This window comes from Eretmochelys imbricata, chromosome 5 (genome assembly GCF_965152235.1).
Source record: "Eretmochelys imbricata isolate rEreImb1 chromosome 5, rEreImb1.hap1, whole genome shotgun sequence".
Taxonomy (NCBI): domain Eukaryota; kingdom Metazoa; phylum Chordata; order Testudines; family Cheloniidae; genus Eretmochelys; species Eretmochelys imbricata.
The window spans coordinates 64,565,171-64,576,818 of NC_135576.1; the positions used below are offsets into that span (position 1 = coordinate 64,565,171).

An 11,648-nucleotide genomic window follows, 5' to 3' on the forward strand; every position below is an offset into this window, starting at 1 on the left:
TTAGGCCTGAAAGCATCAACTTTGATGCTGAATCTCCTGACCTTGGAGATATATTAAACTTTCTGGTCATATACAAATGTATCAATTAATCAAACAAACAATCTTGGGTAAAATACTGATTGTTTGGTTCATTGATATTAATGGATAATCATATTGTATATGGTCCAATATGACTCCGGAAAGAAATCTTTTCCAATCCCTCTTTTCTGGCCTTCAAACAAACCCCCAACTTCATCAGAAGCTAGCTTCCCTCAAACCAGGACACACCAATTCAAAGCAGCACCAGACCCTACCAGAACAGATGCAAAGCCGGAACACAGATCTCCATTGCTATGATGATCAACACCGCAACAACACACCTTTCCAGTTCCATAGGTCCTACATATGCCTATCATAAGATGTTGGTATACCTCATGCAGAGCTTCATATGCCACAACTACTATGTGGGTGAAAACAGACAATCCCTTCACTCTCAAATGAACTCACAGAAAAATGATAAAAGACAAAAAGACACCATATCATCCATGGGCAAATGCTTTTCATAAAATGATCACTCCATATCGGACCTCTCAGTTCTTGACCCTCAAAGGAAACCTACACACCATCTTCAAAGAGACAAACCTAGAATCTTAAATTCATAACTTTGCTAGACACTAAAAATCATGGACTCGGAGACGTCGGTTTTATGTCTTATAACAACAGTTAGGGACTACTTTCTAAATTATTTTAAATATTTTTATGTATTATATGTGCCCCAAAAACACATTTATTAGGATATGTTTTATAAACACGTATTTATTAGGAGACATTTATCTTTAATAAGCTAGTGAGGAAGAAGCCTAACTAGTTTTAAATGTCTTTTTGGGCACACAACTAAAACATTTAACTTTATATATACACATACACACATCAAGAGAAGTTTGAAGAGAAAGGTTTCAGAGTAGCAGCCGTGTTAGTCTGTATCCTCAAAAAGAACAGGAGTATTTGCGGCACCTTAGAGACTAACAAATTTATTTAATATATAAATTTGTTAATCTCTAAGGTGCCACAAGTATTCCTGTTCTTTTTGAAGAGAAAAGAACTGCAAGTGGCCCAAATGGAGTGTGGAGGAATTGTGGATGCCCCTGATCCTGTGTAAATGGGAAAAGGAGTGAAGTGTGTATCTATAATACCTATATTTGTAAAGAAACTATACTAAACCTGAGATTTTAATATACCAAATTGCAGCAAGACAGAAAAAGTTACACCCAGTTATGTGTCCCTTTATAAAGGTGATACAAACAATACATTATTAACCATATAAAATACAAAGGGGCTCCCACGCTTAACTCTATGCTAGGGGGAGAGAAAAAAAAAAAAAAAAAAGCAGGGCAAGGAAGGAACAAGCTCGCTGCAGCCTGGCAGGCGTGGAACAATCTGCTTGGCCCCCTAGCTCTGTAATTAGTGGCGTTAATGAAGGAGGAGGAGCCCTGCTATCTGAACTGTGGGTGCTCCTTTCGCAACCTGTCTTCGCTAACAAAGGCTCCGGCTCGGCTCAGCGGTTGAAAGAGATGGTCAGCGCTTTTCCTGTCGACAAACGCTCGCAATGCAAATTTTCAGACGCACTACGTACGAGGCAACCACAAAGCCTGCCCGGAGCTGCTGCTGCAGCTGCTCCAGCCCGCCGGCAGCAAGCTTTCTACCAGCTGAGCACAGCTGCTTGTCATGGTCACAGCAACCAGGCATAGGGGGAGCAGGCGAGGCGCTCCAGCGGTGCGGGGTCCGCCCCTCCTTCCAGCAGCTTGTCAGGGACCCTGGTCGCGGTCGGGATGAAGGGGGAAGCGATGCACCGGCTTCCTTCCAGCATAGCTACCGGTCAAGGAACTTGGAAACGGGATGCGAGAGATGAGGGTGGAGAAGGGTCGATGCACTCGCCTCCCTCTAGCATAGAAAGGAGCTTGGGGGGAACGATGCACTCGCCTCCTTCACACTAGCACAGCTGTGCCCGCCAGCGGCTGGACCAAACCGCTCCGACGCATTGGCAGGCTGGCAGCAAGCAGAAGGACGCACACCAGCCACCGGCTGGCTCTCCCTGCACACACCCTCCTTCCCAGCCACGCCAGCCGCACATGGGTAACGGAACCATATTGTATGCATGAATAGAAAGGCACATACGGAGAGGTCCATGATCTTTCTAGGTAATACCTCCACAGCCCCGCCGCGTTCACACATGGCACCTTCGTAGGGGGCACGTGTACGGGGCAGAGGTTTGCCATGAGCCCTTTAAGGAGTTCTCATTCCTGTAAATGATTCACTGGGGATCTCCGATTCTTCCTCTCCCTCTCCCCCCCTCCCAATGAACCCTCACAATAAGTGACGCTGCTTTTATATTGCATTTATATTGCGCCTCCAACCCCAGTGAGCTCTGGGCTTGTGCAAACATTAATGAATAACCCCCCCCACTGTGAACGCTTCCAAAAAAAATCGAGTTTTACGCTTCTGGTGACATAAATAAAAAATAATAAAATTCCGCTGCATTATCGCATTTCTTTAAAAAGAAAATCATGGAAGAATAAAAATTCTACAATCATCTCTGGTGGACGGAAACAAAGACTTGACTAAGAAACCAGCTTCTTCACGTTAGTTTCAAGTTTAAAAAAAAAAAAAAAAACCTGGAGTGACCAAAGAGAAAAAAATAAACCCAAGAGCCCAAGAGGAAGACAGCAAGCAGCTTTTAGTTTTTTGTCTTAATCACGGATCGGGAGAAGAAAGAAACAGGCGGTGGTCTGCCCAAGAAGAGGTTTGCAAGAGGAAGCGTCTGAAGAGTGAAGGGGATTTTCTCATCTATGCTCAGATCCCCGAGAAACAGCGTACACGCAATGACCACCATCACCAAAGTTATGGCAATCTGCTGTACAAACTTCAAAAGCAACAAAAGCAGAAAGAGACAACTCCTTGTTATTACTCAAACCACAAAACGAAAAATAACTTGATTTTATTATTATGGTCAGTGCAACCACCAGAAAGGTGTCCCCAAGACCTCAGTAAAAAGCCTTTTCCATCTAACCTTCTTAGAAAATGTATTCTTGCCTAGATCACAAATAAACAACAAATCTAACGTGCCACCCGTTTCAAAACTACACGACACTGATCAACCCTTTCCTGTTTAAAAGTAACTGGCTTCCTTCTGCCCCTTTCCGCAGCAAAAAAGGCAACCATTTGTGAGGCGTGGGGGTATTCAGCAAACCTCAGATCACACTTTACTTTTTCTCCTTAAATCTCAAATCAAAGACAAACTCTTTATTGCGAGACAATTCTGCTGTTATGGTTGCTTTTGTCATTTGACCATGAAAGCAATCCCCAAGCTGAGAAACGCAAAGTTGAAATAGATGCTAGACTATAAACCTAAGGAAACGGGGAGTGGAGGGGTGGACAGAGAAAGAAAGAGCCTGAGTCATTTAAATTTCACACGCTGCTTTGCCTTTGTCAAATCCTTACAAGTCAAGGCTTTGCATTTACCCCGTGAGTTGCGTTTCCTGGTGCTCCTCAGTTCGTGCTATTTCTTTTGTCTTATAAAAGATCAGGAGGATACTTATCGTGCAGATAGTCCACCTCTTCCTGACGGAACGCATGTCTTCTCCCTCAGCCACCCCCCGTCTCTTTGTTTGGCAGGGGCGTGCAACAAACAAACAAACAAACACAAAAGACAAAGACTCTACGCCAATTTGCCAAAAAAAAATAAATTAAAAAGAAGGAGCAGGCAGAGATGCGGCTGTTACGGGCAGAAATCACAGGCGGCGGCGAGGGCGGCTGCTGCTCCTCGGCTGGGGGAGTAAGTCCTTCGCCTCTCCCCTGGCGCCGCCCGGAGCCCGTGTGCGCACCGACGCGCCGCCGCTCTCTCTGGCTCGGCAGCGACTCTCACGTTTCTTCCCCGTGTACAGAGCAGGCGGCGGCGGCAGCAGCCTGCGCCAGGCTCCGCCGCGTCGCTAGCCCCGCCCTTTCCCTGGCGGGGAAATGATGAGCGCAGCCCGGCCAATAAGTGGCGTGGGGGGCGGGGACTGCTGCCTCCCCAACTTTAAAAGCCTTTGCCGGCGCCCCGAGCGTCTGATGCTGCTGCACGCGCTAGAGCTGGGGAGGGCGCCGTGGCATCTCACCGCGCTGAAGGGAGCGCCCCGCAGAAAAGTCCTTAAGGATCCCCTTCCCGCCTCTTTGACTACAGCTGGAGGCATGAGCCGTCAACCCCAAGGGGACAGCTGCGTATTCTGCATGCACCGCTAGGGTCAGTGCGCTACTCGCAAATCCCGTTAGCGCTTGGCACTGACCCCTGGCATGAATTCAGCCATCCGCTCTGCAGTTGGTTAGCAATTTCTTTGATGCAAGTATCGTAGCAGCCATGTTAGTCTGTATTCGCAAAAAAGAAAAGGAGTAACTAGTGGCACCTTAGAGACAAATAAATTGGTTAGTCTCCAAGGTGCCACTAGTACTCCTTTTCTTTTTTTGATGCGGGTAAAAGGTGTTTATTACAGCTGGCACAAGGGTGTAAAACAATTTATTTTGTAATACTTATTTTTTCAAATACACCCTGACCCAATGTCCCCAACCAGGCCCTTGATGGTATGACTTGATTTTCTTGTTTTTAAGGGGAAGGAGCGGGAATTTTCAGTAAAATCACTTCAAGCACCCTGCAGCAATGAGATAGTAGGAAAATACATTCCCTTTTAAGGAGGGGGGAAGAGTAAGAGAGATTTTTTTTTTAAAAGGAGGGGCAGTGATAGCACAAATTGCCCCCACGTTTGTACCTTTGTTATACCAATAAAGTAAAAACCAGCAGGATCTTATTAAAGGGAAAAAGGCAAAATACCACATTTATTGTGAATACAGAGAGAATCATAGTAAGCAGTTAGTTATAGCTAACAACATTCCATTCAATTTCATATTTATTCACATATTCATTCATACACACAGGTTCTGCAAGGCTGTTATCATAGTTACCAGCCTTAGAGTTGCTCATGCCAAGCCACTGGCCAGGTGGCCTGGACATGAGGAGGGAGCAGGGCCTTGTCAGATGCTCATCTGATGCTCCTGGAAGTTGGTTTGCAGACCCCCAAAATTCTCACTTTCTAGAGTCCATTTTTATAGGAATTTCTTCCTATGCCAGTCTATGGGAATTGCTTCATCATGCTGTTGCTGAATCAATCAGCAGATGGCACATTCCTGATGGCTCCGTGCTGCCAGATGTTATCTTGTTCTTTGGTTCTCCCATTCTTGAGGCTGTTGGGTGGATTCCAGTCTGCCCTCCGGGGGTCCTCTGGTTATTTCCACTTGACGCCTTCTTCAGCCAATGGACACTGGATTCTTAGGCTGGCACCTCCCTGATCATTCAGTTATTATCCACATCAAGCATCCATCCACATAAATCCTCTATCTCTCTTTTAATCACAATTGTTAACAAAGCGAGATGATACAACAAAAGGGTGGAGAATCTCTGGGTGCTGTTTCTGTTGTTAAAGAGTATTGCTTTGAGTCTCTCTCTGTGTGAATAGCTGTTACAAAGAATTGCTTTGACAACAGACTCTGTCTTAGAATGTACTAACACAATTAGCAGCTTGCAAGTTTCACACAGAGAGGGAGAGAAACAGTACCAAAAGCCAAAAGACCTCTTAATTAGTAATACCCTGGAATTTAAACTATTGGGAATCAAACTCATTTGTGATTTTAATACAGAACTTCTTTAATATGATCCAACATCTTGGCAGGCTAGAGTTGGTTTAAGAGGAAACAACATTAACTGACCATGTTTATGCCCTAATCGTGCAAAGATTTATGCATGTGTGTAGTCCCATCAAAGTCAGGAGGACTACTGGCATGCATAAAGTTAAGTATGTGCATAAGCCACTGCAGGACTAGAGGCTTACTGGACAGCAGCTGCTAAGATTTTAGGAGGCTATAGTTAAATCCTAACCCACTCTGCTCAATTTTATTGTATATACTTATTATCTGGGTTGGCACTCAACAGGCTGTTACTATGAGACTGCTGCAGGAACAATTGGTATTAAATGGATAGTGGCCCTTTAATACCCAGTAAAGCTGGGGTAGAGGGAGACCAAACAAAAAGACATGGGCAGTAGAAAATTGTAAAACTTGACCATCAAAAGTGAGTCAAAACCTGGCTCACTTGGGGCTGTATTTACTCTCCTATGGCCCTGCTATGCTCTCTCTCAATAGAATTGACACATCAACTGCATGGGGAAAAGGAGTACTTGTGGCACCTTAGAGACTAACCAATTTATTTGAGCATAAGCTTTCATGAGCTACAGCTCACTTCATCGGATGCATACTGTGGAAACTGCAGAAGACATTATAAGTGAAGTCAATGAAGTGAGCTGTAGCTCACGAAAGCTTATGCTCAAATAAATTGGTTAGTCTCTAAGGTGCCACAAGTACTCCTTTTCTTTTTGCGAATACAGACTAACACGGCTGTTACTTTGACAACTGCACGGGGAATCCCTGGAGCTTGACCGGGTAAATACATGAGGGTGGGGAGGAGGAGTCAACCCCAGGCAGGCAGAATAGCTTTTTGTCTTTTAGCTTAATAGTGGCACAAGAACAAATGGGTATAAACTGGCTGTGAATACATTTAGGCTGGAACTTAACAGAAGATTTCTAACTGTCAGAGTGAGGTTCTGCAAACAGCCTCCCCCTAGGAATTATGGGGTCAAACAACCTAATTAGGTTTAAGATGGAGCTTAATAGATTTATGTTCAGGAGACTGGACTTGATGATGGGTGAGGTTCCTTTTACAAACCTATCATGTATATAGAGTAATTTATTTTTCCTCCTTTACCGTACATTACTTTGCATTTAATCAACAATGTTCATTTGTCATGTTTCCCATTCATCTACATTGTTTAGGTTCCTTCAAAGTTTCTCTCAGTTGTTTCTCAACTGGCACACAATTATTTATCTTAAACATCTGCAAATTATTACATCCCGAGTCACCCCCTTTTCCAGATCTAGTGAAGCATACTGAGGCACCCCACTGTTAACTTGACTGTTTATTCCTACATTTGATACATGATAAACCTTTGTCTCTCATCCCACAATTTGTTAGTTTCTGAAGAATCTTGTGAAGAATCTTGTCAAAAGCCTTTTGGGGGAAAAAAAGTCTAAAATTACATCAAGCAGTTCCTCTTTAACCATTACTCTGACACATTCAAAGACATCAGAGATTAGTGACAATTTTCCTTTGCAGAAACCATATTAGACCCTATCACATGATTATCTTGCAGATTTTTTTTTATTTTATTTCAACCAATTGACCAAGTACAGATGTAAGGCTTGCTGGTCTATAATTCCCTAGATCACACCTTTTAAAATGTGTTAATTTGTTCTTCTCCAAGACTGAGCTCTACAATTTTCATACCTAAGCTCCCTCATGAGAATCTGAGGTGTCCCCCCAGCCCCTCACTGCAGCAGACCCTTCTCCCACACATTTGCATGGGTGACTGAAGCCCTCTTGTTGCAGGGTCTCTAACATTTGCTACATTCTACAATAACCTACAAATTCTAATATTTATTTACAGAAGGGGCCCAGTCCAGAACCAGCACCCATTGAAGTCAACAGAAGTTGTACCAGTGACATTAATGAGAACTGAATCAAACAGCAAAGAAAAACTGGTGTACTACTGCTCTGATAACCCAGACTCAACAGATAATGGTCTCCATCTGAACAGAAGTAACAGAGGTAAGAAACCACTTCACCTTGACGAGATGAGATCTTCCAAGGCTACTATGGGAGCTGCCAGAGCTGCGGAGCGGGGCTTGCAGGCGCCGGCAACAAGCTGAGCCCCCCAACCCTAAGAGCTAGAGGGACCTGCCAGGGGGTGAGGTGGGGAGTCCCGGCGGTGCTTACCTGGGGCTGCTGCCATCCCAGGAAACATCCAGTCGGCAGGTCCCTCTGGTTCCTAGGGTCACGGGTCAGGTGGTGGGGGGCAGAGGGCTCTCTGCCCACTCTCGGCACCTGCAAGCCCTGCCCCTGCACATGGGTGCTCCTGCCGGTGGGTGAGCACCAGGAGCTGCCCCAGGAATCGGTGAGCAGCAGCTGTGGTCTGGACAGTCCCGATATCTGGACAAAGGGCATCCCGACTGATGTAAGGTCAGGACATGGAGGGAGGTGCTTACCTTGGGCAGCTCCCAGGTGATGGTGCAGCAGGGTTAAGGCTATGTCTACACTGGTAACCGAACAACAAAATTTTGTCTTTCAGAGGTGTTAATTCCGCCCCAAAAGAAAAAAGTTTTGTCATTGACAAGCGCCAGTGTGAACAGCTCTTTGTCAGCAGGATAACTCGCCTGCCGACAATGCTAATACTGCTCATTGGGGGTGGACGTTTTTTGTCCACAGGAGAGCAGACAAACAGCAGCTACATGGGGCAACTTTTAGCAGCACAACTGTAGTGACACAGCTGTGTCACTAAAAGCTGCATAATGTAGACATAGCCTAAGGCAGGCTCCCTGCCTACCCTAGCCCCACTCCGTTTCTGGAAGCGGCTGGCACATCCCTGTGGCCAACGGGAGCTGCAAAGTTGGCACTTAGGATGGGGGTAGCATTTGGATAATCCCTATCTCCCCCACCCCAAGGGCTGCAGGGATGTGCCAGCCACTTCTGGGAGCAGTGGGTGCCAGGGTAGGCAGGGATCCTGCCTTAGTGTTGCCAGACTTTTAGCGCCTAAAATCTCTTCATTTGGCTTCAGTAGCCTCTGAGAGATAGGGCCTGATTCCGGGAGACTCGGAGGGTTGGCAACCCTACTCCACAAGTGTGTGGGTCATCTGCAAACTATCAGTTATTTTATTTTGTTCCAGGTTCTTGATAAGATATGTTAACTACCATAGGGCCAAGAACTTGTAGCACCCTATAGAAGAAACACTCAGTGATTCCCCTTTACAATTATATTTTGAGTCTTAGCAGTTAGTAATCCATTTAATGATGATGTATTTTTCTTTACTCAAAACGTTATGTGGTACCATGTCAAAACACTATACAAAAGTATTTTATGTCAGCACTATTCCTTTCAGCCAAAACTTATCTCTTTAAGAAAAGAAATCAAGTTACGGAAGATCTATTTTCCATAAACCCATGTAGATTTGCATTAATTCCCATCTCAGCCACTCCACTATCTCGCCCAGGTTTGATGTCAGGGTGAGAGGTCTAAGTTACCCAGGTCATCCTATTTACCTCTTTTTAAAGATTGGCAAATTCCTTTTCTTCCAGTCTTCTGGAACTTTCCCAGTGCTCCAAGACTTACTGGAAAAAAAAGTCAACAACATTAATGGTCCAGCAAGCTCCTGAGCCAGCTCTTTTAAAAACACTTGGATGCAAGTTATCTGGACCTGCTGATCTAAAAATATGACATTAGTAGCTTCTGTTTAATAACCTCCAGAGATAATAGCAAAATGAAAAGTGCCCCCTCCCCCCCAAAACAGAACAGAAAATTTTTTTTGAATACTTCAGCCTTTTCTGCATTACCACCGGCTAATAATGGACCAATACCATTGTTAGGTTTCTTTAATATTAAACTCCCTATTGTTCTGAACTCTGCTGGCCATAGATTTCTCATGCCCGTTTGCTTTCCATATCGAATATTCTACAATTCCTAGCTTCTGATTTACGTTCATTACTATCAACATCCCTTTTCTTCCAGTTACATCACCGGGTGTTCTCGTTGCATAAGGAATGCACTATCAGTCCCCTTGGCCCCTTTTTGTGGCTGCTATTCCAGGTTAGGAGACTGCAGCCTGTCTGTATGCACTATGCAGGGATTTTTTGGCCACTGGAATAGTTCAAATGTGAACTATTGGCCCCTCCTCAACTTGGCCCAGTCCATTATCCAAAGCACTTGTGCGTCAGTCTCTTCAGCACCTACCTCTAAGCTTCTACTTCAAGGCCCACTAGGAGTATGCGGGGAGACCCCTCTACCTGGATGCTCTGCCCCTGTTTCCCCTTCTTGTGTAGGTTGTATGCTAGCTCTCATATGTAGTCAAGTAATAAGCAGAGGCATATAGTTAATTGAGCCAGGTGGTACATTTCTAATGACAGTTTATTACAACACAAAAGGAGTTTACTGTATAAAGAATTTTGAAATTCTTATCTAGTACTTCACCAATTACCTTTCTTTAATGGGCCATCAACAGCACTTCACAGCTGTAACAAGCTATCTAAATTATGCCTTGAAATTATATGGTTTGTTTTTTTAATAAAAACTGACATTTACATAAAAAGAATTCATATCAAATATAGTTTATAACATGAATTAAATAGTCTAGTTATACTAATCCAGAAACATGCTCAGAAAAAAAAAAAAATCTTATTTCATGGCAGATATAAGTAAGATTTTTCACAGAGGGGTAATGGAGAAGCAAAAATTGTGAATGCTACAAATAATTGTGCATTTAAGCAGTTCACGTTTTTGTGCGCTAATTCGTTCCAACATCAGACTTCATGAGAGAGGCTGAACTTTGTACTGAATACATTTAGTGACTGAAAATATTTGCATTTGTTAAACCATATTAAGTCTTTTTCCATTAAATACATTTCATTCTACGCATCTGTGCCAAAAAAAAAAAAAAACCCAAACAATCTTGTGTGGTCAAATTCTTTTCTCATTTAAACTAATATAATTCCACTGAAGTCAAAGTAAAAAAAATTACAAAAAGAAAAGGAGTACTTGTGGCACCTTAGAGACTAACCAATTTGTTTGAGCATAAGCTTTCGTGAGCTACAGCTCACTTCATTGGATGCATACTGTGGAAAGTGTAGAAGATCTTTTTATACACACAAAGCATGAAAAAATACCTCCCCCCACCCCACTCTCCTGCTGGTAATAATCAGAGTGGGGTGGGGGGAGGTATTTTTTCATGCTTTGTGTGTATAAAAAGATCTTCTACACTTTCCACAGTATGCATCCGATGAAGTGAGCTGTAGCTCATGAAAGCTTATGCTCAAATAAATTGGTTAGTCTCTAAGGTGCCACAAGTACTCCTTTTCTTTTTGCGAATACAGACTAACACGGCTGTTACTCTGAAACCTAAAAAAATTTAGTTCTCTGGGCTTTATCACACAGTCACTTTTTAAACAAGAATCTCCATGTTAAAATATATCTCTGTATTTGTAACTACATGTACTGCAAGGTGGATGTCTGTTCTTGAGGAGGGAGATATTCATATATGCTCAACCCTTTATAACGGATTTAGTTTTACACACCACATTTGCTACTACAAACCATTCTATTTTTGTTATGTAATAAAAATCTTAGATGAATGATTAATCCTTTGAGCAGTTTAAGTACTTCTCATGGTTAGATTCCCCACCCCCAGAGACAGGATTCAATATGCATCATCAGTTTCCTTGATAATTTCAGGTAAACATAAAGTTAACGCTATCATTGTTTACGTTGTTTAGTGTTGATGTTCAGGAGACAATACTTTGAACAAAACACCAATCTTAACACGTCCCTGCACTGTTCCCTCTAAGCTGTGGGCACGCACACAGATCCTAAACCCCGTGCACCCGGCGAAACACCACGTGCACAAAAAATTTGCACAGAAGAATTTTTTTGCACACATAGCCTGTCAAAAATGAGAGGGAACATTGCCTCCCTGTGTTTCTTTCCCCC

At 43.5% G+C, this 11,648-nt stretch overlaps 1 protein-coding gene across 1 annotated transcript in view; it reads right to left on the reverse strand.

Moving 5' to 3' along the window:
• Positions 1-3,938, reverse strand: part of ST8SIA4 (ST8 alpha-N-acetyl-neuraminide alpha-2,8-sialyltransferase 4) — an 84,399-nt gene extending 80,461 nt beyond the window's left edge. Inside the window, exon 1 of the mRNA XM_077817248.1 lies at positions 3,499-3,938. Within this exon, the coding sequence (XP_077673374.1) occupies positions 3,499-3,611 (113 nt within the window). The 5' untranslated portion in view covers positions 3,612-3,938. The remainder of the gene's footprint in view (positions 1-3,498) is intronic.
• Positions 3,939-11,648: the final 7,710 nt, after the last annotated feature.